At 37.9% G+C, this 26,195-nt stretch overlaps 1 protein-coding gene across 2 annotated transcripts in view; it reads right to left on the minus strand.

The window, feature by feature from the left end:
- Window positions 1-25,500, minus strand: part of LOC136848022 (uncharacterized) — a 44,310-nt gene extending 18,810 nt beyond the window's left edge. The window contains exons 1-10 of one of the 2 annotated variants that reach the window (XM_067120062.1): window positions 25,325-25,500; window positions 20,032-20,241; window positions 17,997-18,133; window positions 15,460-15,701; window positions 12,391-12,594; window positions 11,963-12,078; window positions 9,124-9,252; window positions 8,781-8,881; window positions 3,120-3,237; window positions 2,242-2,337 (exon numbers count right to left, since the gene is read on the minus strand). In XM_067120062.1, the coding sequence (XP_066976163.1) occupies window positions 2,242-2,337; window positions 3,120-3,237; window positions 8,781-8,881; window positions 9,124-9,252; window positions 11,963-12,078; window positions 12,391-12,594; window positions 15,460-15,701; window positions 17,997-18,133; window positions 20,032-20,226 (1,338 nt within the window). In that variant the 5' untranslated portion in view covers window positions 20,227-20,241; window positions 25,325-25,500. The remainder of the gene's footprint in view (window positions 1-2,241; window positions 2,338-3,119; window positions 3,238-8,780; window positions 8,882-9,123; window positions 9,253-11,962; window positions 12,079-12,390; window positions 12,595-15,459; window positions 15,702-17,996; window positions 18,134-20,031; window positions 20,242-25,324) is intronic. The other variant, XM_067120061.1, reaches the window with a different exon arrangement.
- Between the last annotated feature and the right edge of the window lie 695 nt (window positions 25,501-26,195).

Raw genomic sequence — 26,195 nt, forward strand, 5'->3', positions numbered from 1 at the left:
TTGTTTATGAGTTTAAGCAGTGTTACCCACATTTTCTGGAGGCCATGCAGCATTGCCAACCATTGGAGAATGGTTTTTTCATATTTTTAAAATCTATAGATACAGGTAGTCCTCGAGTTATGATGCCGATACCAGTAAGATATTTTCGAAGTTATGATGGTGATACCGATAACACAAATATTTTAAATCTCACATGATGGGCTCAGGCAGCAGCATACAGTACGATACGTTGCTTTGAGAGACTGGGATGTGTAAAATTTCTCGCCCTGACCAGTCCCTCATTCGCACTCGCTGTCTACAGAGTAAAGTTGTGTCAGTGTTAGTGTGTGATTTTTGTCCATTTTAAACTATTTAAAACGCAAATTTGTTTAAGATCAGCAGGTCTTCCAAACGGCCAAGTGAGTCTCCTGCTGGTGGTGTGATGAAGAAGAGGCATTCCAATCACTTTAGAGCAGAAAATTAAAATTATCAACCAGTATGCCGCGGAAAAGTAGGTCACGGCCATTACATGTGACGAGCACCTACTGCAGTTAACAGTATCCACTATCATTAAGGACAAGAAACAGATAATGGACATTGTAATGACATCTGCTCCAAGTCATTCGATGATTATAACAAAGAAGAGGTCAAGCCCTTTGGAAGAACTGAAGCAGTTACTGGTCATGTGGATGGAGGACCAGATACAAAAACGTATGCCACTGAGCCTCTTGACCATTCAAACAAAGGCGCGCTTGCTTTTCAAGGAACTAAAGAAAAACTACGATGATACCCACAACAAAGGTTTTGTAGCAAGTCATGGACGGCATCAGCACTACCAAAACCACCATAATTTTCATAAGTGTTAAAATCAGCGGTGAAGCAGCAAGCTCTAATGCTAAAGGCCCCGCTAAATTTAAGGATACTTTGCATAAGCTCATCGTTGATGAAGGGTACATGCCGGATCAAATCGTCAATGTTGACGAAACAGGACTGTACTGGAAGCGGATGCCTGAACGTCCTACATCCACAATGAGGCAAAAACGATACCCAGGTTTAAGGCATACAAAGGTCGACTGCTTGGGGGGAATGTGGCTGGGTATAAACTCAAGCCATTCATGATTTCTCACTCTGCAAACCTGGGGGCATTAGCAAGAATCTGAAAACATTCCCTTCCTGTGCATTACTGGCATGATAAGAAAGCATGGATGACTGCATTCCTATTCAAAGACTGGTTTGTGCATTGCTTTCTTCCGGAAGTGAAGGAATATTGTAAGGAAAACCACATCCTCTTCAAAATTCTGCCGATTCCTGACATTGCTCTCGGCCACCCTCGGCACACTGGAGATGTTCATGAGAATGTAAAACTTGTGTTTCTACCACCAAACACAACTTCTCTCATACAACGATAACTGGGAATCGGTGTCGAAAATCCGGTTATTGTCGTTGCTAGATAAGCGCTGTAAAGCTGGATTGCCGATAACCGGGGACTGCCTGTAATGCAAAATGCCTAAAGAAACACTAACTTCAACTACAAAATGTTTTCTATTTTCATTTTGTCAATTATCTGAACATTACATTACTGTAACTTTTGTACCCACCTAACACATGACAGTTTACTGGCACATCCAAATTTGTTACTGTGCATTATGAAGGAATAATTGGATATATCAAAATAAGGGTGATGGGAGGAAACTCTGAACAGGGTGCAGGGTGAAGAGGGAGTCACTCATGAAATCCTTACACCAAAGGGCTTCTCTACACATTTCACGAGCTATGAAGCTTCTGGGTCAGAGCAAATACTACAGGAAACCAGGCAACCAATAAAGAGCAGATGTATATAGCAGCACCATCATTGCACTAAATGGATAATAATGAGTAGACTATACAGTTTTGAAAATCATTAAGTGGGGTGTTTCAACTCCTGAAAACAATTATCTTGGTTGATTTGTAGTTGATTTTTCCTTCGGGCATCATGGTAATACTGTGTACTGGTAGTTCTAAACAGCAATTTATCAAAATTTGTCAAAACAATTTAAAATCAGTTTTTCCAAAGTGAAAAGTTTATTAAAACATTACTTATAAATAGGGGATGCCAAAAAGGATTTTCCCAAAGGATTTTTGGACTTGCCAGTGGCAAACACTCTTTATTACAAGTCTCTATTGGGAGAATATTTCTGAGATCCGTGTTTTCCTAAAACAGTGCTAACCAAAAAAATCTAAATTAATGAAAGAGAGCAAGAGAGAATGAGAGAGAGGCCTTACCTCATATCCACCTCTTACAGTTAACTCCTCCAACTCTTTCAGATGTTCTATGGCAGTGAAGAGCTCAAAGGAACATTCTGCATCTATATCTAAGCTCTGAAACGTAAGAAACTAATTAACACTGGTTTTTTTTGTAAATGTAAGCCACATAAAACTAAACTACAAAGGAAATTTTATTAGATTTTATGAAGCAGAATCACAATTAACTATAATTTACCTCATCTTAAAAATTTATATAAATACCGTGTGGTGAACCCATATAAATCATTTTCTTGCACATGTTGTTAAAGAAAAGAGAAAAACATCTATTGTTCCACTACCCTGATATTTTCCACCTTCCAAAGATCTTTTGTGTTGTTCTAACCACTGAATTACAACACAAGAAACTTATGATAAACAGATTCATGTAAAATAATATTCCCACAACAAAACACATTCTTTTTTTTTAAAAACCATAAATCACAATTTCAATGCAATCATTCCTTTCCCACAATCTTCAAGGTGAAGGTTACCAAAGGATTGATGCTCTGCCTTCCAAAACAGTGGAGCCCAGTCTGTGCATGCACAATTGAGTATTTCCCCTTACAAAAGTTAAGTATATCTTAGTTTTACCAGACCACTGAGCTGATTAACAGCTCTCCTAGGGCTGGCCCGAAGGATTAGATTTATTTTACGTGGCTAAGAACCAATTGGTTACTTAGCAACGGGACCTACAGCTTATTGTGGAAAGCCGGCGTGGCTGGGGGCCATTTTTATGGAATAAGGCTATTTATGATTGATGAGGTTTTATGAAAACTTGCTTTATGATCACACATTAGTTTTATACTATTACAAAAATGAATTTTACAACTGACTCAAGCTATTATATGACCATGTACCTTTAAATTTTTGAAGCATGTAAGAGCTTCTGCAGTACCCCGAGATGTTATGGATAACTTCAGCTCCTTTAACTCTGGGCAGTTTGTTCCTATGTGTTCCAATACTGGTTTGAGGACTCTGTAAGAGAAATTTTGTATCTTCAATATAAAATTCCTTGAAATCTTAGATACCTAATTCAGACAAAAAATAAAAAAAAATTATGGCTACAACATTTCTGATAGCATAGTCGCTTGTTTCATCCTCAAGGATTTACCTTCCATGGGTCTGTCAGCACTCCATGGTGACCAAACTAATATCAAAGAATTCCCTTTTAGTCGGTCTCATGGCCAGGTATTATGTCGTAATGATAAACACTATACAGTCGACAAGAACCTCTAAAGAAATATCCTATTATGGGCCTATGCAGTAGCCTAGCCTTGACCAAGGACCTAGGAATAAAGAACAGCAATACAATGGGCAAAATAAAATGGTAGCCTAGCTTCATGGCTACACATTAGTAAAATTTTTCCTTTTACATAGCCTATACACTTATGTGTGATCTAAATAACACAGATTAAGCAGTACCTATATTAGGTTAAGTGATAAACTTTTATGAAACATCCCATTATTTAAGTAGCCTAGGCCTAAATGAAACAGTAATTTGGGCTAAATGAAATGGTAGCCTAGTTTTAAAGCTACACATACATATTAACCCTTTCATATCTGCATAGTTATCACATCACTGAGGCACATGAGCCCCGATGTGTCTGGGAGCGCCGACAGTGAAAAAAAATAATTATTTCGGAAAATTCAGCAAAAATAGAAATTTTATGCCAACAACGTTCATTTTGCTGTCCTTTTTTCTAAATGTTTATATTTTATGGTGGAATAGTCAGAATAAGAGTCCCAGCCCCTAAATACAAAAAAATGTGAGTTATTTCACGAAAAAAAAAAATCTTTACTTATTTTCATATTTTCGTTCAGTAACCCAAAAAATATGAATGTCAGGCGAATGAATGATTTTTTTATGAGAAAGCCAATAAAATTCTCTAAATATCGACATATAAAAGAATGGAAAACGAATAATTCCAGTTGGTGAAAAAATTGATAGAAAAAGGGCAAGAAACAGAGCGCTCTGCCCGCGTATGGTGAGAATTATCGCTAGAAAAAGATTTTTGAAGAGCCCTATCTCGGTTATTTTTCATAGAAATTACTTTGTAAATATACGAAAATGTAGAGGAAAAGTTTAAGAATAATGTGAGAGTCAAGAAAAATGGCTTTTGGTAACGGCAACAGTTTCATTTTGACGTTATAAATTGATTGAAACGAAAAAATGTTACCTTGTCAACATTATCGTTCGTAGCTCAAAAGCTATAACAGTTAGGCGAATGAATAATTTTTTATGAGAAAGCCAACAAAATTCTCTAAATATTGATATATAAAACAATGAAAACGGATAAGTCCAGTTGGTGAAAAAATTTATAGAAAAGAGGGTAAGAAACAGAGCGATTTGCCCGTTCGTATGGTGAGAATTATCGCTAGAAAAAGGTTTTTTTTGAAGAGCCCTATCTCGGTTATTTTTCATAGAGATTACTTTGTAAATATACGAAAATGTAGAGGAAAAGATGTAGAATAAAGTGAGAGCCAAGAAAAATGGCTTTGGTAACGGCAACAGTTTCATTTTGACGTTATAAATTGATTGAAACGAAAAAAAAATGTTACCGTTAGTCAACATTATCGTCAGAGCTCAAAAGCTATAACAGTTAGGCGAATGCATTATTTTTTATGAGAAAGCCAATAAAATTCTCTAAATATTGATATATAAAACAATGAAAAACGAATAAGTCCAGTTGGTGAAACAATTTATAGAAAAGAGGGTAAGAAACAGAGCGATTTGCCCGGCGTATGGTGAGAATTATCGCTAGAAAAAAGTTTTTTTTGAAGAGCCCTATCTCGGTTATTTTTCATAGAAATTACTTTGTAAATATACGAAAATGTAGAGGAAAAGATGTAGAATAAAGTGAGAGTCAAGAAAATGGCTTTGGTACAGGCAGCAGTTTCATTTTGACGTTATAATTTGATTGAAACGAAAAAAATGTTACCATTGTCAACATTATCGTCAGAGCTCAAAAGCTATAACAGTTAGGCGAATGAATAATTTTTTATGAGAAAGCCAATAAAATTCCTAAATATTGACATATAAAAATGGAAAACGAATAAGTCCAGTTGGTGAAAAATTGATAGAAAAGAGGGTGAGAAACAGAGCGCTCTGCCCGGCGTATGGTGAGAATTATCGCTAGAAATTTTTTTTTTTAAGAGCCCTATCTCGGTTATTTTTCATAGAAATTACTTTGTAAATATACGAAAAAGTAGAGGAAAAGTTGAAGAATAAAGGAAAGTCAAGAAAAATGGCTTTGGTAACGGCAACAGTTTCATTTTGACGTTATAAATTGATCGAAACGAAAAAAGTTACCGTTGTCAACATTATTGTTCAGTAGCTCAAAAACTATAACAGTTAGCGAATGAATTATTTTTTATGAGAAAGCCAAGAAAATTCTCTAAATATCGACATATAAAATAATGAAAAACGAATCAGCCCAGTTGGTGAAAAATTGATAGAAAAGTGGGTAAGAAACAGAGCGGCATTAGCCAGGCATACGTGAGAATTATCGCTGGACATTTTTTTTTTGAAGAGCTCTACCTCGGATTTTTTCATAGAAATCACTTTGTAAATATACAAAAATGTAGAGGAAAGGTTGAGGAATAAAGTGAGAGTCAAGAAAAATGGCTTTGGTAAGAGCAACAGTTTCATTTGACGTTATAAGCTGTTCGAAAACGAAAAAAAATGTTACCGTTGTCAACATTATCGTTAAGTAGCTCAAAAGCTATAACAGTTGGGTGAATGAATTATTTTTATGAGAAAGCCAACAAAATTCTCTAAATATCGATATATATGATAATGAAAAATGAGATTCAGAGCCCTGCCTAAAATCCAGACGTCTCTATGTGATGCACTAACAAATTTCCGCTAGTTTTACCACAAAAACTTTGCGAAAGCATGTTGAAACTGTTCTCGATTGACGTCGCTGTATGTAAACAGCCACACGTGTTTACCCAGCCTCGTGACGCATGGTCTCTGACAGAAGTGTGGCCTGCCAGGCCTGCGTGGTGCGATCAGCTGATGTCATTGTGAGAATTTTACTACGCCATGGATTTGCGCATGCACAGTAGAGGAACTAAAAATTTATAGAAAATAGAGGATACCAAACAGAGTGTTTCAATAATGTAATCCTACATTTTATAAAAAAATGTAAGATACGAGAGAAAACGTGGTAGGATCAGCTGATTTCATTGTGGGAAATTTACTATGCCAGGAGTTGCGCATGCGCAGTATAGGCACTGCTTGCCTGGCGATCGATGCCTGAGTTACACGGTCCAAGGTATGCTTTAGCCTATGGAAACCACCAACTGTCCGAAAATAAAAAAAATTTACCCTACCACATGTACGAAAAAATGTCGGTAAATTTTACGTTCAATTACGTCAGTCAGACAAGAAGGGGGGTAGGGGGTTATTGCGTAATATGACGTCAATTGGGCAGGAAAGGGTTAAGAGTAATTTTGTCTTACGTAACCCAAAAATAAAATACACTGTTTATGAAAACAGAATACACAAAACAAACGCCAATATCAAGAGAAAGTCTCCGAAAACTTATGCAGACTTCGTAGCAAGAATAAGCAATATCATTATACAGATACAGAAAAACATATTGGAATGTTTCAATATATCAATATATACCCTAAGTATTAACAAAAAATATAAACAGTATATATTATAAATTCCAACACAGAAGAGAAAGCCGAATGGCAGGACAGAGAAAGGAACGCATTTCTCAATGAGACTGCGGTCAAAAGTTAACTGCATAGAACTGAATGTACAACGATTGGGTGGGCGGTGCTTCCACCCCTACCATCAGTAACTGTTACCATAACCTACCTTGCAAAAGTCTAACGGCCAGACTTCCAGCCTGCTGAAAGTTAATCCCATATGTAAAGACGGAGGGTTTGTATTCATGTAAGAACAAACAAATTATGGGATACATTGAGCAAAATCTGATAGCTTAAAAAATATAAACAAATAAGAACTATGTAGTTGTTAGCATATCCAGTTAATCAAAAATAAGAAAATTACCAAAGCCAATAAAAAGTAAAAAATCACATAAAACTGAACTTTAAAATACATAAAACACACTGCAAATTCATAATATACATTAGCTTACCAATAAAAACAAATAAAAACTATGTTGTTATTAGCATCTCCTGTTGTAACTTGTTTTTATTTACAGGATGTTCAGTGCTATAAAAATAAGAAAACTGCCTACAACCAAAAAAGTATAAAATCACCAAAAAGTATAAAATCACAAAGTTGAACATTAAAAAAATATAAAAATACACTATCATGTAAAATCAATTAAGAACTTTAGAATTATAAGCTAGTACACTTATATACATGACGTTCAGTGTTCCAGCTTTCAAATGCTTGCTATCATTGCTAATGTTTATGAGGTTCAATTATGTGAACTTGCAGTAAGTTGCAGTATCTTTTGTGTGCTTTGCTTGCAGTAGGTGGCTGCATCTTTCTGTCCTTACAGGTCTTCTTATGACATAGCTTTCAACAAAATTCCTGTTGCTAACGCTGCAAAGCATCACACCACTTCGAAGAAAGATAAGGATGATCTGATAAGACAGCATGAAAAAAAATAAGAAGGTTGTTGCTACAGCCCATGCAAATGGCTTGAGTCAGACGAGTGTCGACAACTGTCCACAGCAAAGAGAAGATTGCAACCCATGTCAAAAAGGACTTCATCCTCAAGAAAAGAGGCAAGCTCTTTGAAAAATTAGAAAAGCTTCTCTGTGAACTGAACAGCAGAACTGCAGACTCATCAGCATAACCCCATAAGCCAGAATTTGATTAAAGAGAAAGCACTGTCTTTGTTTCAAGACCTGAAGAAGCATCCCAAGGAGAAAGACACTAAATTCAAGTGAAGTTCAGGAAGGTTTATGGAATTCAGGCAGCTACACAGTCTTCATAACCTTAAGATTCAAAGAAGTGCACTGGCAGGCAAAGTAGCAGCAGCCAAATATCCACCAACATCAAAAATGATAATTAAGGTGAACTGCTTTCTTGTTGAACAAATATTCAACATTGATGAGATGGGACCTTCCAAGAGGAGAACACCGGACCAGTCACTCATAGCCTAGTCTGCCCAGCTTCACGGTCAAAGAAGATTTTTTGACCCCTCTGTTGGGATGAAATGTTTGGCGGCTTTAAAGTTACAGCTGCTGCTGGTATATACCATCCAGGATCCTCAAGAGCTGAGGAACATCACCAAGGCCTCACTCACAGTTACACAAATGTCATTTCCCAGGGCTTGGGTGACGGTCATTATTTTTGTAGACTGGTTCTTCAACCAGTTCAACTTAGCAGTGCAGATATAAATCGAGGACAAGGGCATCCCATTCTAGATCATCCTAGTTTTAGACATCACTCCTGGTCATCCACAAAACACTGTCAATTTCTATACTAATGAATCTCTCAAAGTTAAAATCATCTAGGTGCATGTACATATGTAAGTAATATATACACTAACCAATATAATTCACCACTTTAAATGAGGACTTACCTTATCTGATACACATTGAGTACTTCCAAGTTTGGACATCTGTCTCCTACTACTTTAAGGTTTTCAGGTTCGATACTGTGGCAAATAGAGAGCCTCAACACCTGAAAATGACCAAAAATCCTGATTATAAAAAGTCCAGCAAAATTATAACTTATAAGCTTTATTCAAATCAATCCATACAGCATTCAAAAAGCTTCATAAGTAACAGGTTTCATTAGGGAATTTTATATTTAATGCAAACCTAATAAGTTAGACCTACCATCAGTTTCCTCTTGTGATATATCTACAGTACTTCAAACATGCTCATATACATAACCTGTTTTGCTGGATTCAAATACTGTACCTTCAATGTAGAAGGAAGGAGAGAAAAATATTTGCCTCCAGCAATATATCCACCAATGTTTAGATGCCGCAATTCTGGATAACTCTGTAGAACTTCTCTGAGAGAACGATCATCAAAATCTGGACATTTCTGTAGTGGAAAAATTTCCTGTCAATATTAGTTTTGCATACACTTGATAACAAATAGGTAAAAATATAATAGATCATTTAAGTACAAGGTGAATTGTTTTAGGGTAGTAATGCATTGCATCTTTGCTTGAAGTTATGAAATTCTAATGGCAAAAAATCATAAGGGAGACTGTTCCACAGTCCAAAGGTGTGAGGAATAAGAGACCTCTAGAGCTAAAAAGTTTGAAAGTGTGGCACATTTACTCCATACGATGTTGCTGTTGATGGTCCAAGTCAGTTAATAAAACAGAAACCTACCACCATGAACCATACTATCCAAAAGAGATACTGTAAATCTCTGGTAGAAGCAGACATCCCCATCGAAGAGACACCATCTAGTAAAGGAAGGACAAATGAACTAAAGCAGATTGCCTTGATTTTATTATTGTTACAAATATATGAGACCATATAGTACCTAACTTCTGTGAAGCAATTGCTTATGTTTTCATTAGTTATTTCTCCAAAACAGGTTTTGACGTACGAAAAACTTACTTCTGGTAGCGCTGTAAGTCCTCAAAAGAGTTACATTCATGATCCCCAGGGCTCTATAAGACAGACCAACCAATTACAGTACTACCCCACTTTTACACACTTCACTTTTTCATGTTTCATTTTGTTGCGGATTTTTGTGGAACGTATCTTTCAATTTTACGCGGGAACTTCCACCAACTCGCGAATTTTTCTATGGATTGTATTGCTAAAATTATCACTAATTCACTTTTTTTCCGTAGAGAAACACTGTGTATAGAGAGAGAGAGACATTCCGTCATCAGAGAATTTGCTATTAGATTTTTGAGTGCCTACTTATGAAATTAGGATTTTAAATATTTTTATGGTCATTAGATCAATACAGTATAAATGGATTCTGTAAGTGAAATAACATTTTACTGATATTTTGCTGTGTTTTCTCATTAAAGAATAAGTGAGAGAGAGAGAGAGAGAGAGAGAGAGAGAGAGAGAGAGAGAGAGAGAGAGAGAGAGAGAGAGAGAGAGAGAGAGAGAACAACGGAACAAGAATTTTTTAATAAATTTATGGGAGGGCTGCACGTGTCCCATCAACAATCAAGTGGTGGAAGCTGACACAAGAGGATGCCGCAAGGCAGGAATTTAAGTGATAAACAGACTGGGTGGAGAGGTGTTGGGAAAGACATCTGGAGAGTAACCTCCTGACGACAAGGAAACCTGGTGGTGGAATGATGAAGTGAAAGAGGGGGTGAAAGCCAAAAAAAGATGCAAAAAAGATCTGGGAAAGGTATGGACAACAAGAGGATTAGGAGAGGTACCAAAGTCATAAGAAACAAGTAAAGAATTCTCCTGTTAGTGAATGTTCAGCGTTCATTTTCCTTAATAGATGGCGGTGTGCTATGTTTACGTTTTGACGGCCAAGTGTCAAAAAACACAGAGTGATCACCAAAATTCATTCTTTATTTTTGTCATTTCATTACCCTCTACAATCAAAATAAAAGATGAAAAAACTAATAGTGATAATTATGAAGATATTATATATATGAGTGATAGAATGATAAAAAGTGGTGTCAGAACTTAGCCATGTAGTAAGCTAAGTTGGCAACTAGGCTCCTTGCATATGAAATTAGCTTGCAAGACAATGTTTACATAGGGGCTTCATTTTTATGGGTGTATTCTATATTCCAGGGCTATCTGTGGTCCGGCAATGGCCTGGTCCCAAAGTTCTGGGATTTAAGAGGTTGGATTGTACTTTTTTTGTGTGTACTGCATGAAGTATTTTACAATGTTTTGAGCAAAAGGAAAACATTGCGTAGCCTACCGAACTACTGTGTTGCATACAAGAGAATATGAAAAGGTTTGCATTTTTTTTTTGTATATTGGGGAAAAGTATAACACTGTTTGTGTAACTACTGTATTGTGTTGCACATGTGAGAAAAAAAGGGGATTTACTTTTTTATGAGTCAAATACTTGAGGCAAATGAAAAACATCATGTAGCCTGCCATACTGTGTGTCGCATACAAGAAAAAAAGAAGGGGTTTGCTTTTTTTTAAGTGTATTAATGGAGTTTACTCTGTTACAATTATAGAAAAATAAGGTAGATAATTGCTTTTAGCATAAAGTTTTCAGTTTCAGGTGTGGAGGTTTTTGTTCATAAGCACATTTCATGTTTACAGCTACGCAGTATTGACAAGGTTACGTGAGGAAGGGTACAGAGTTGCCCTTGCACCTTCATAGATTTTTTACTTGCTGTTATATGTATTTTGTCACTATCCAATGGGGACTCGGCTCTAGTAATCCGGATAACTGAGGGATTATTACCCCACATTTCTGCTGAGCTAAACTGTGCAGTACTGTAATGCATGTATTTTTGGAAGAAATTTATTTTGCAGATATTTCTGTGAAATGGAATGTCAAGTAAATTAATATTTTAAAATGAATAAAAATCATAAAACACTAAATGGAACAGGATATTAATCAATTTTTAATTTATATGGAACTGCTGCACACTATATGCCAAGCAAGTTGCTCCAGAGTGCTGCATTGTGTAGGCCATATGCCAACATTCATTACTTTAAGGACCTCATTACTTACGATGAGGAGTCAGACCCCAAACTCTTCACTGAGTTGTAACTGTCAATGCAGGCAAAATATTTCCCATGAGTTACAGAGCTTATATAATCAATACTCAATCAAAAATACGTACCTCTGCTATAAATGTCTTCAGCTTTCTGCATCCCTTTGTTAGAAATTTCAAATTTGAGAAATTGATCCCCAAAGCTTGTGTGACGTCTAGGCTCTCCAGCTCTGGACAAAGCTGTGCTGCAATTCAAGTTAAAAGAAACAATTGTCAAACACTCATCTTCATAAATACTGTAGTACAGTACTTTGACTTTCTGTTGAACCAGATGGAATCAATTTACTCATAATTCATATGAAAGGAAAAAACCTACGTTGAAAAAATAAAACAGCACGATAATAATTCAGTTCAGCCATGTACAACATTACTTTAAATTCATGTTACAACCAACAAGTACATTACAGTAAATGTGGTTAGGGTAATAAAGCTCTTGGACAAAAACTATGAGGTATCCTAAGAATCACAGAAACAAAGAAAAACTAAAATGATCTTACCTATCATTCTTAGGATATTATGTCGTGTACTGTAGTCAATATTTTGCACTTTGAGTTCTTTGAGAGTTGGTCCTGATAAAATTAGAAGCTTAGCCACTATACTTCGTGATAATGGACCACATAATCCTACAGTCTCTCTACACAAATTCAAACTTGTGCGTCTTGCAAACAACTTGAATATCAGCATCTGCCATCTTCTACAAACTGAAAGGGTAAAATGGTGATCTATATGCTATGATACTATTGTGCCACATTGAGGATTTCATTAAATAAACTCTATTACTGTCAGATAGATTTAAAAAACTAATAACTAAGCAACTTACAATACCCCAAAATACTTATCAATAATTGAATTATAACAATTATAAAACATAAGGAATTACAAATAGATAACAGAATAGTTACCCATGAAAACCTAAAGTTTCCTATGTACTGGAAGTTGTACCTGTAGTAGTATGCATAAAAATACCAAATTTACAAAAACAATTTTATTTTTCCCAGGATAAGAACCTACACTTTCATAAATATAGTTGCTTGCACAAGGTGTGCTGAGGCTGTCACTGACTTGACTAATAAAACAAAATCCCATCAAATGGGCCTATGAGTACTCATGACCTCTAGCAGCCTCGCTCTTCCATTTTGAGAATCAGCCTTCAGCCTGCCCGTGGTCTCACTCACCTCCATTACTGGAAGATCCGGGCCACAAGGGGTGGCAGAGGAAGGTAAACTTCCCCATGAAAACATAGGTTCGTATCCTAGGAAAAATAAAAATTACTTCTTAAAGGCTGGTGTTTGTTCTGACGGGAATACGAACCTAGTCTTTCCCAAACTGTGGAAAGATGTCAGATGTCTTGTGCGACCGCAGAATCAACATAAAGGTTAAAGAAAGAGTGTATAGGACAGCAGTGAGACCAGCTTTGATGTATGGAGTAGAAACATGGCCGGTAAAGAGAGTGGAAGAGAAGAAATTGGATGCGGTAGAGATGAAAATGTTCAGGTGGATGTGTGGAGTAACAAAAGTGGACAGGGTCAAAAATAAAATAATAAGAGGAACTACTAAAGTCATAGAACTATTAAAGCAGGCCCAGAAAAGAAGACTGCAGTGGTTTGGCCATGTGATGAGAAGGGATGAGACATGTAGGGAGGAGAGTGATGCAGACAGAGGTGCATCCACACAGAAGTGGGAAAAGATGCTGAGAAAGAAGTTATCACAGACTTAAAGAGGTTTAATTCTTCCAGGTCAGACATCTTAGCCTATAATTTACCAACACCAAATATATAAGTTCTTAATACTGAAAGAGTGTACAAACTGCCAGCTCCAAAAAATATATATACTGCATTAGAAAATATATCTAAAAGTTGGCTACACCACTTCAAATTAATCAATGGTAGATTACTAATGGTTATGTTATATATGTGTGCTCTTGACTACACATACATATACACACTGTACAACATAGGGTTTTATTTCAAATTAAATTTCACTTAAGTATCTCAAAACTTACCTTACACTTCAAAAAATATCAATTCTATATTAATATTTCCTCCCCATTACCTTGCAATTTACAAAGAAGGAAAAAATAAAACAATTTACGAAGTGGAAACGTGTCAACCAACATTCATCTAGCCTAACTTAACCTAATTTCTGGGTTGGCGTGAGCACAACCTGGTATTTACCAATCCTGACTGAAAGCGTAAGCATCTGCTGCTTCACATAAGTGACTCGCCAGCGTCTTATAACTATCATATTGAAAATGCACTCTATCACCAGCAAAGTCTCTTTCTACAAACTGATTGAAAAGAAACCAAGACAACCCCCTATGGTACAAGAAAACTGCATCTTTTGCTGCCCAAAAAGAACTTCTTCCCTCCTGAGCCCAGAATGAAGACCACGGGAGGAGGTAGAATTGCCCCAAAGTGCATTGATAGAAAGAAGAAGAAGAGGGGACTTCCCTCAGTGGACTGGGAAAAGAGGAAAAAGTACTAATTCGGTCTTCTGTAGCTAACTTGTTGTCTATTCCTTCCCAAAAGGTGAGCTGAGACATGAGCAAATTCACCTATCCCCCCCCCCCACCAACTACAAACTAAGGGTTGCTAGTGACAGAAGCAGGCGTGATGCCATGCACGCTAGCAGGAATGAAGACTTGCGTTAGCAGGCGTGGCACCTCTGCCCTGGCCGGCACGGTGCCTTGCATGCTGGAAGAACTCGCAACCGAACGCGATCGGTTATCTGGCTCAATTTAATTGTCCATGGAGGACTGAAAGCAAAGGCAGGAGACAGGGGGCACAGTCCTTGAACATTCTGGGATGCTAGTCCTCGTCTGGAAACACCCAAAACTACCAGGCCTGTCGGCAAGTGGAGCCAATGGGACAGGGTAAGGCTGCGTCTGCAGAGTGGCCAAATGAACAAGGGGACACTGTCCCTGCCTATGCAATGGACACATACATGTAACAACTCAAATAGTTACAATTCAATTCTAGATTTAACCAAATCCATGTCATAAATTAAATCTAGCCTACTACTCGAGCTGATATTTGGGATATTTGGGTGTAGACGGATCTATATCTACTAAGATGAACTGCAGACTTATCTCTAACTTCTTGACCAAGTGTCAATTCTACAGAAAACCTACATTCAAGGCTGTTCCTTTACATTCTCGTAAGTCTAACTTTTTCTTCTAATTTGGCAATTTATTCTCCTTAACTCTTCCAAAGACCAAACCTTGCAATGATCACGAAGGTTTCAGAAACGTAAATTATCTCTTGATGATCCATGCAAGTTTGTGTGTATGTATGTCAATTACTCCATGTGCACATCAATTACCAATCTTACCAATATTGTATCATATGAAATATCTTCCTAATACCAGGTCTACATGAATTATTGCTGTGAATGCGACACTTGGTAAATATAAGGGGTGTGTGGTGGGTGGCAGAAAGTAATAAAAAGATTTTACTTTATATGCACTCATTAAACTACATAAAAATTAATTATAAGGCTAGGGTCAAATATCAATGTTTTTGTTATAATTTTCAGGAAAATACACAACCAGTTTATAAGAAAAATACCTCTTTCCACTCCAATTAAATTCCTCAGTGGCAAAAATTCAAATATCTTGAAGATGACATCATCAACCAAGATGTGCATACAAGGTGCTGATGGGTCCTCAGCTTCCAGATCATACAGTCTATCAGATAATGGGACTCTGACGTAATCATAATCACCAGGTAGAATTGACTTTTTTTTGGCGGGCTGGATGACTGCACGTTGACCAAAAATATATTTGTCTCCGTCCCTTAATGAAAGTAGTCTGAAAAATCGACAACTGTTGAACAGGGGCCAAGTGCATGGGTAATATGAAGAATGTTTACAAATATTTTAACAAAAATTATCAACAGTATTACCAGTACCAATGATAATGGCCATCAAATTTCTACAGTAACATGATCCCAAACGTAAACATAACAGAGATCACATACAAAGTAATAACATTTACAAACTTTTTTTTAAAGGTAAACACAATACTAAATACCTAAGGGTATTACGCAAATTTACGGTTGTTGGGACTCATGAATCATTTATATACACCTTCTAAACATGCTATTATATTAGTTTTTATTAATTTATTTGCATTTTTCCATAAAATTGTCTGTCTTCTGTCGGCAAGCACGAACTTATTCAAAATTTAGGAAGCCTAAGACTGTTTGAGAGGTTACTTCATCATAATAAATTTCATGTACTGTAAACTTTAAGAAGTGGACTTTTTTACACTATAATTTACATACTCTGCAATATTGTAAAGATCTTTTCAACCATCACATCTTTAGAAGTAAACCTCACCATTAAAAGCCAAGATAACCTACGCTTGAATCTTTATGTTTTTCTGTCGAGGAATTCTTGTTCAATTTCATGGTATTCACAAGCCTTATAAAATTAGTTTCTTCTAGACTTCCCTAACATTCACGTAGCTGAAAGTTTCCAGCCACAGGCTCACTCATCAGTTAAGAACAAATAAAACAATGTACCTGGTTTACTGGTCTATCTCATCTTTCCACTCACCTTTCCTACCGTAGGCATGGATAAAGTGACTCCGTTTTCTATGCCTCAGTTAGTTTTTTGCAAACTGGATTATGAGGAGGCTGGGTGGGTACTATGAGTGTTAAATAAGTGGAGATTTAAGCCATTTTATTAAGATAATTAATATTATGGCCCCATTATCTATGGGTAATGCATTCCCAGACACCCACACAACCCAGAAATTGTGCATCATCGCAAAAGCCTTATGAACCATACACATGCAAACAAAAAACCTGTTTCTGCCCATACAATTCCCAATTGCCTCTTAAAAACCATTACTGGTTATTCAATGTTAAGAATATTAACAAAATTCTTGGATACAGTATTTCTTATGCAGTACAGTATTAAGAAAAAAAACAAACTGAACAAATTAACAATCTATGATTGCATGTTTTATTTTTTCATATTTTTTATGCACCAAAAGATAAAAAATGAGAAATGGCAGAGGAGAAAGGAAGATGTGTTTGTACCATACAGGTATGCTGGGGTTTCTTAATGCAGTATGTCTCTCTGAGGAAGGTATGTTTGTACAGTACAGGTATGTTGGGGAGTTTCTTAGAGCAGTACATGGTCCCTGGGTTACAACGGGCTTAGCTTATGACGTTCCAAGTTTACTGTGCTCTTCAAATATACTTATTAAAAATTATTTCCCAGGTTACAATGCTTGTTCCAGGTTTATGACACAGATCCAATGGAAGAAATATGGATCCTAAATGGCAGAATGGTCAAAATTTGGAGGTTTTTTAGTGAAAAACTCAATAAAAATGCATGTTATGTCATTTAAAAGCCACCCAAAGGATTAAAAGTAAGGTTTTCTTACGATTTTCTACTATATTTCAGACGACACCAATCCAATCAGAAAACATATGGATCCAAAATGGCAGAATGGTCAAAATTTTGAAGTACAGTAAACACCCATATTTGCGGGGATGTGTTCCAGACACCCCCGCGAAGTTAAAATCCATTAAACACTTGCTATCCCTCCCCTCTAAAAAAAGGCTTATTATAACTGCCTATCTTGAAAGTTCAAATACCAAATGTATACTTAAAGTATCATCCTACATCAAATATACCTTAAATTATTATCTTATTACTGCATTAATATTTGAAATTATATTATTAATATAATGGTTAATACAGTGTGTCACTGACTTACGGCAGATTTGATCTTACGGTGCCTTTTCAGCGCCCTAACTTGCTGCGTCAATTTGCGGTGCCATAAGCGCCACTGACTGCACGAATGGCAAGAATAGGCATCAAGTTAACGGTGCTGTAACTTGATGCAGCATCAAGTTATGGTGCTAAACATCAAGTTACAGTGTCGAAAACGGTGAAAAACCAACTGACGGTGAAAACCAACTTATGGCAGGGCGCTGGAATGGATCCTCCGCCGTATGTTGGTGACACACTGTAATCCTTTTTCTTTTTATATTCAAACTGTTCAAAGACTTAGAAAGCATTAAAAAGAGCTGCTATTCAAAACCCAGTTTTCAATTCACTCGTAATAAAGGACAGCAAATCAACTTACTTTTGTACATCTTCTGGAGTTGCAACTTGGACAAATCCAAAACCTCTGCTCTTATGAGTATGCTTGTCTCTAACTACGAAAGCATTCACTACTGTGGCATAGTGAGAGAAGACATTTCGTAATTCAATATCAGTAACCTGAAAAATAATAGGCATGTATAATTAGTAGCAACACAGGATCAGACTCAATGACTTCAAATCACTTTACCAAATAAGAGGCATGTATAATTAGTAGCAACATAGATCAGTCTCAGTGACTTCAAATCACTTTACCATATAATAGGCATGTATAATTAGTTGCAACACATACAGAGAATCACTTGTTCCAAGAGGCATGATTAGTAGCAACATAGATCAGGCTCAGTGATAAATTTTTATTAAATAAGAGAAATGTATAATTAGTATGAAATCAGACTCATGACTTGCAAACACTTTACCACAGATATATTCACATATGAGCTAAATGATATGACATTTTTTTAATAAAATATAGTTTTATTTAGATGAAATGGTCATATTATAAACATTTCTACAGATATATTCACATATGGCTACATGATATGACATTTTTATAATTTACGAATCGAAAATTTGCAGTAGCCCTCTTTTGTTTTGGTGCAGGCAAGTGCCCTGCCCACTTTCGGGGAAGGATAGGTACATCGTAACTAAAGAGCTCCATTCATTTATGCTCTATCCCCATGTACGGGGATGAGGGATGGGCTCTGTTCATGTAATTACTTGGTAAGTATATATAAAACTTGCAATTTCTCTTTCAATTTCCCAATTGTTTCCTTTAAAAATCCTTCACTTCCTCGATAGCATAAACCATCTACATGTGTACATAAAATACCATTCAATTTATTGTCTTTCCTCCGAAATAATATATTAGGTTCTAATTTACTTCGCTCGCCTTTAAGCTCCACCACTTTTACCACCTTACAATACCATGCCTTTGCTGCATCCTTGAGTCCATGAACAGTTTTCTTCAATTTCCATAATCCACTCTAACCATCTTCACTAGGTTTCCCCTATGGACCGTAAAAAGAAAATGGGACAGCTTAAATACCATCAGAAAATGGATGTGTGAATCTAGGATAACTTTATTAGTTTTCACACTTTGCTATAAGCCATATATTTTTAAGGGTAGTGCCTGAATTTAGGGGTAACTTTATTAGTTCTCACACTTAGCTATAAGCCATATATTTTTTAGGGTAATGTTGTAAGATGACTTTGAAATTATATTAAAGTGTTTTAGGATAAGAGTTTAAGGCACATTTGGTGTTTTAACTATTAAAATAGGCAGTTATAAGCATTTTCAGAGTGGTCTTTGGTGTTTTAACTATTAAAATACACAGTTATATGCATTTCTTGAGGGGGGTTCCAATATACCGCAGATTTTCAGTATTCGCGGGTGGTTGCAGTACCCAACCCGCCACGAAAACGGGGGTTGACTGTACTGGGTAGTGGGATAGGAATGGAAGGTGAGAGAAAAAAGCTGAAAGGATTCGGGGGCATCACCTGGGGTGGAATACACCCTCCACTGATGAAACCATGTGACTACTTCTTCTTGTTCTTCTCTGCTTAACAAACTTTGCCCACTGCAGCAAACCTAAACCAGCACACTCCCTACAAGGAGATGCTGTACTGCAGGACTTCCCTAAAAGTAGCACAGTGAGTGAGTTAACCCTTGTGAGGTGGATGAACCGCTCACAAGGATGTTTGTACTCCTTGCAACAATGTTGTTCATGTTTTTTCTTCACCCCCCACCCCCAACAAAAAGCAGACTTTTCATCCAAGTTTCTCATGTGGAGTCAGGACAGCCAAGAGTAGCACATCTGTACTACTACATGCTGATCCATCTCCACCAGCTAACTGCCTTGGTACCAAGTTTCAACAAACAATTCCAGCTTGTGCTTAGGGAAACTCCTATACTATATAAAATACAAATGTTTGTATTTCTGTAGGAACAAACACGAATTAACATTAACAAACTGCAAACAGACTTTATAAGATTCTAATTATATTACTGTACTTACTGATGCTCTCAAATTTCCAACATATACTTTCAGAGGCTCTATTTGATCCTCTGATATCGTTTTGGACTCTTGCGTTTTACCCATAGCCCCTTGCGTTTTACCCATGGCCCCCCAGTATCTTCCTCCTCCTCCTCCTCCTCTTCCACGTCGTCCTCCACTTTTTCGTTGACAGCTCTCCACAAAATATGTTGCCATTCTGAATTAATCTTTCTGGAATAAAAATAAACAACAGTAATTATAATTGTGGCAGAATAACTTATGGTAAAATAAACAGCAAGAATGCACTAAAATTACCATCAGCATATAAACTATGCCTAGGGAAGGAACAGCCATAGGCTATGCCTATTGAACAGTGTACCAGACTTTTTCGTTGGGAAATATTCACTAATTAGTGTATTTTGAGGTTATTTTCATGACTAGATACATTTTTTATAAAAATAATTATTTACTAATTTTCAAATATTATTTAGAGTAATCAATAATAATGATAATAATAATACTATAATATAATAATAATAATAATAATAATATAATAATAATACTGTAAGATGAAATAATACGTAAAAGAAAAAGAGAGGTGCTCAATGGTTTTCTTACCTCCATTCAGGAGCAAGTGTTGGTTCTAGTCCCATTCCTCCCATTAAGAGCAAAGATAGATGCTCAGAATTGATACTCATTGAAATATCAAGATTATACTGAATGTAACTGTCCTTGAAATTATATTACAATGATATAGCCACCACAGAACCAAGGTCCTTCCACTTAAAGACCAGAGGGACAAGAGTGTGGTCAGCACCACATCTTGCTAGACCGTTGAAACTTTCCCACCATAGGCTGTGTTTCGCGTGGATTGTGCAGTTATAATGGTGCCATACCTGCAGAGTTGCATCAGGTCACAGAAGCCAAGAGAAAAGATGTGTTAACTTGATGCCTTTTCTTTCTGTTAGCGCTTCAACATCCAGGTTACAGATGTAACCTTTCAGTTGATGCAACATCATTCCCTAACAGGACAAAGTAACAATTGATCTGGATCATCAGACACTGAAAAGCCCCTGGCAGCTGTAAGACTGAATCACTGTATAAGTGTTTGAGGATGATAGTATAGGCATTTTTAGATGGGAGTAGAATTCCTTATGAACCTGTCTGGCTCCCAGCTCCTGAAAACCATGGTGGAAGGAACCTCTCAATAACGGAAACCTCAAGGCCATAGACCTCTTCCTCTTGCATGATGTGGGTGGGGCCTTCAAACAACAGGGGGGAAGTGGAGGGGGCATCACCCAGAGATGATGTATATCCTGGGACCCCTGGCTGCATGGGTCCTGCAGTACCAGTGACACACCACAGATGCCGCTTCATGGGTTACCAAGAAGTAGGAGCAGTTCTACAGCTGGCGGATACCGTGACTGGTAGTCATCACAGTCACGGTCGAAGCAGATGCCAGAAGGCCCCTCATAGCCTATGAGTGATCAATATGTTTCGAAAAACATGGCTCCCCCGAGACCTAGAGAGGGTCTTAACTCACTAAGTCTCTCAGCCTCCACACCACCACAAATAGAAACCCCTCATAGCCTAGGTTGTTTTTCAAAAACATTACACTCCATGACTAGAGAGGGTCTTAACAGTGTAACCTCAATAGGAGAGAGAGAGAAAAAAAGCAAAGTTGTTCAGCATGCCGAAATCTACCCAGAAAGTAACTTACCTGGCCAGTTTGCTTGATTTGCTGAACGACAATTTTTTCAGCGTAGCACAACTTTTTCTAATTACCAAGTTGACGTGAACGGTGTAGTGCAGCACCACGTTCCCGTAGTTCTGAAGATGGCCGAAGTGTGGCGCTCCTCTCACCCCGTAGTTCCTAAGGCTGCTGACGTATGTCACCCCAACCTGATCGCGGATAATTTAATTCCGTCCAATCGTATCCCAGGCAGACCCAGGTCATTCCCTAGTGTCCCACAGATTAAATACATCAAACAATCAGATTTTGTCTGATCGATATGAGTCTTAGGCCCATGCCCTGACCACAGTCACCCTTTCTTTCATTCTGTAACCGCCTATGCTGAAAGTAATTCATAATGTAAAGGACCGACAGTTTGTATGTCGTTTCACAACAAATGAGCATTAAAAAAGTAGTGTCACCCACATTGTTGAGTTATGTTGAGGTCGTGAGCCTGAGAGGCAGTCCAGGTGTAAAGTATAATTGTACCCACAATATTTCTAATGTAGGTAGGGAGTAGCCTAACCGATGTTTCTTATGTAGGCTACAAGTAGCCTAGGCTAGCGGTGTCCGTAGGTGCATCAGGGTAGACTACCTGAATGTTGTAGCCTGTTGTAAACAGAGTGGCGGGGCAACATTTTGTGTGCGGAGTATCGGGTCAGCCTCATGTATGTAGTGTAGCAGGCCAGCCTCTTGTATGCAGACTAGCAGGTCAGAAAATTGGGAATTCTGTACTGTTACAGGTGGCGTAAAACCTGTCTGTTGCTTCCCCCCACCCAAAACCCCAGTTCCCAACAGGGTTACCCTTACCATTAGTAGTTTTCCTGTTGCTTTTTTTTTTGTTGCGCCACTGAATACAGCAGTGATTTTTTTTACAAATATCAAACACATTAGAAGCTATTTTCATTGCGTTTTTCCTATAGCGTTTTTTTGGCGGCAAATTGCCCATACTGCGGACGTTCACACACTCCAAAAAGCTACAGTGAAAGGTTTTTGCATATATCAAAACAAAAAACAATCACACACTATATTTCAACCGAAAAAAAAAAACACACAACAGTACGAGAGGTGGGCGGGGATTTCCCCTACCCATCGATAGTTAAAGACCTTGTCTGAAAGTTAAACGATTCTTCCAGCTCGGGTCTGCAAGCTAAATTCTATGTAAAGAACGAAGGTTTGTATTTGTGTAGGAACAAAAGGAAATGACCAAGCTGCAACAAGAGCCACAATGGGACATAGTCCTTAACATCTGCACAGCAGGGTTGCCGCAGAAAATGTAGCCCTGAATAGGCTTACTGTGTGGGTGTGTGGTTCCATCATTAGGCCTAGTTAACTAACTCCAATGACTGACCAGCTTTCACCAGAGGTATAACAAAAAAGAGAAGGTAGAACTAAGGAAAAGCTCTGCATTGGGTATTAACTTGGAAATTGATTTTTTCCTATGGTATTTTGGTTGCTTATTAAGAATTTAGTAATTTTTTTGTTGGTTGAGTGTAATTAACCTCAGAAGTTGTAAATTGGCTATCCTGGAATGCTATTACGCATGCGCAGTGTTGTAGGGGAGCTTTTGGTAAAAAGTGGAGTTTCCTTTGCTGGGGATGCACACCTGCTAGGTTAGGATATGTTAGGTCAGTATAATTCCTTTTATAATAGGTTTCCTTGGCCAACCCCTTGATATTTCTAAGTAAGAGCTCCGCACAGACTGTTACCCTGGAAATTGATTTTTCCTACACCTTTAGTGTTGCTGATAAAGGTGGTGGTGTTGTTTATTGTCGGTCAATTATTATTAACCTCATATCTACCCAACATGGTTGGGGACCCTTTGGGAATGCGCGGTTTTGGAAACGGCAGAAAGACCGGACGGCCACGTTGTTGTTATGGAACGATTCCGCGCATTTGCAGGTCATTAGGGAGCCATATCTAAGAAGGTAGAAATAAGCATTAGCTCCGCGTCGGGTATTTCCTTTAAAATCAACTTTTCCTACAGTATTTTGGTTGCTTATCAAGAATTTAGAGTTATTATTTGTCGGTCAACCATAATTAACCTGTAATTAACCTCAGAACCGATTATGATTTTATATGCTGGCTAACCTGGAATGCTATTGGTATAAAAGTGGTTTCCTTTACTGGGGAGGGTAAAACTTTACTTTTAGATGCGCGGCCTGATTCGCACCGGCCGTTGACCAGGGCAGGTTCCTCACACATAAATAGATGTGACCTTTCCTATAATGCTGGGTCCTGACCTAAACAGATCTTACCTACCTAATGAATATGTGCCCTGACCTGGACAGGGGGTATGGTTCCTTTTGTAATAGATTAGCAAAATAGATTTCCTTGGCTAACCCCTTCTCGAACACACGGCTCCCTAATGTCTCTCGAGTTCACGGAATCGTTCAACACACTCCGCGCACAGCTAATACTTAGGAATACCAAGCTAGTGAGCTTCGCCTACCCCACACACTGCGAGTATTCCTGGTTAGCCGAGAGGAAGAAGAGCTTATTCTGGCCTATTGCGGTGTTACAAAGTGTCAGCAAGAAATTAACTGGTAGATGTAAGTAGTAGCTCCGCGGCAGCGATTTCCTTCCAACTTGACTTTTTCTGCAGTTTTTTAAAGCTAATTATGGATTTACCTTCATTTTTGTCGCACGAATGTAATTAACCTGTAATTAACCCCTGGAGTCCACCCAACAAGGGGTTTCCATACGCGATCTTCACAAGATAGAGCACGGGTATATATGGGTGTTTGGAACGGTTCATATCCTGTCAAGGCAAGTGCAATAACTTGTTAATGTATGGGTACCCCACTGGGCCAGTACTAAACACGGCGAAATGCATTCAACTCCCTCCTGTTGGCGAATGGCTCCCTCTCGTTCTTCCCCTTCCCCCAAACAGGGCGCCTCCCCAACATAAACATGTCCACTCCATTTCTGTTCTCTCCCCCTGGACCCAAAACCCCGAATTCCCACAGTCCCCCTTTACTGCTGAGTAGAGTTAGGGGGCAAATAACAATTAGCTGACAACAAACAAACTCACTGCCATTATTAGAAGCCCTAAAAGTAGAAAAAACCAGTTTCCAAGATAAGAACAAGCGCGGAGCCAGTACTTAGAACTACCTTACAAAGTTTGAGCAAGAAATGAACTCGCCTTCAGTATTACCTACTGTGGCCGTAAATTCCACCACCCAAATTTGCCTACAGAGATAAGAATAGGTTTGGTTGATGGATTTTAACCAAGGAATAGGAATAGACCTACACCACCGAAGGTCTGGGCGAAGAGTCTAGGCCTATCGGCTCGAGCAACAAGCACAAGACCATAGGCCTAGCCCCATCAAGGGGGCTACCGTAAGAGAATTCGATTTAAATTAACCATAAAACAGAAAGAACAAGGAATCACTCGCTGTCATTATCAAAGGCACAGCCCGCCAGAAGGTGTGGCGTCAGAACAAAGTCGAGCTTAGGCCTATGAGCCTCGCCTAAGTAGCCACGGAACTCGAGAGTCGAATTGCCGACATAACGACTCGAAAAACGGCCCGGAATCGATCCCATTTGCACGAACCACACTGTTTAAGAGAGGCGATTTACCTGGCAGGCGAGGGAAGGAACATATGCGCAAAATAAAGGCGACTGGCGACGGGTTTCGGTCGGGGAACCGCGACGATATCGACGACGACAACAACAGGAGCGACGGAGACAGAGAATGTCCGACGACTGACGAGCTCGAGAACTCTTCCAAAGAATGGTTTTTCTTCCTTCGTTTCTGGAAATGGAACGTTTCTATAACAAAGTAAAGTTGTGAAACTTATTTATACGGTTCTTTTGTATATATAAAATTATAGAGTCTTCTGCGAATAACGACGTTGTGGGGTAAAACAAGAAAATCGTAACAGGAACCTTTATGCGATTACCCCAAGATAATTCCGATAACCAGAACATTCTTTTAGTTTTCCTCTTAGGTTTCAAATAGTCGATTTTCTTCTGGGTTTGCGGAAAAATCAATCTGAACTATACTTGAAATTATTCTTAACGAAGGATGAAACAGCTGGCAATTAATAAATAACCGAAAAAATGTCCATCGATGGAAATAACCGTTTCGACCCTTAGGCCTATCACAATTCTCATTATGATTCACAGGTAACGTGATGGAAGCTTCTAGGAGATTCGTGTGGTCAAGAATAGAGCTGGGTTTTCTTATTCAACTCTCTGTGAACAGCATAGTTTGTTTCATAATCAGAATACGGTAGTCGTGCTTCAAATTATCTGCACGACCATAAAAATTATTAAAACTAAAATATAAAAGTTTTAACTAAGACGACGAATGTGAAACTCTGAAAGAGAACAAAGAAACTTCCAATTTAACGTAATAAAAACAGTAAAATAATAATGGTGAGCTGTAGCGAGATAATGAAGTGTCAAAATATTAATAAAATGCAGACGGTGGTCAGTGGATCCTCTT

The sequence above is a fragment of the Macrobrachium rosenbergii genome, chromosome 18, assembly GCF_040412425.1.
Source record: "Macrobrachium rosenbergii isolate ZJJX-2024 chromosome 18, ASM4041242v1, whole genome shotgun sequence".
Taxonomy (NCBI): domain Eukaryota; kingdom Metazoa; phylum Arthropoda; class Malacostraca; order Decapoda; family Palaemonidae; genus Macrobrachium; species Macrobrachium rosenbergii.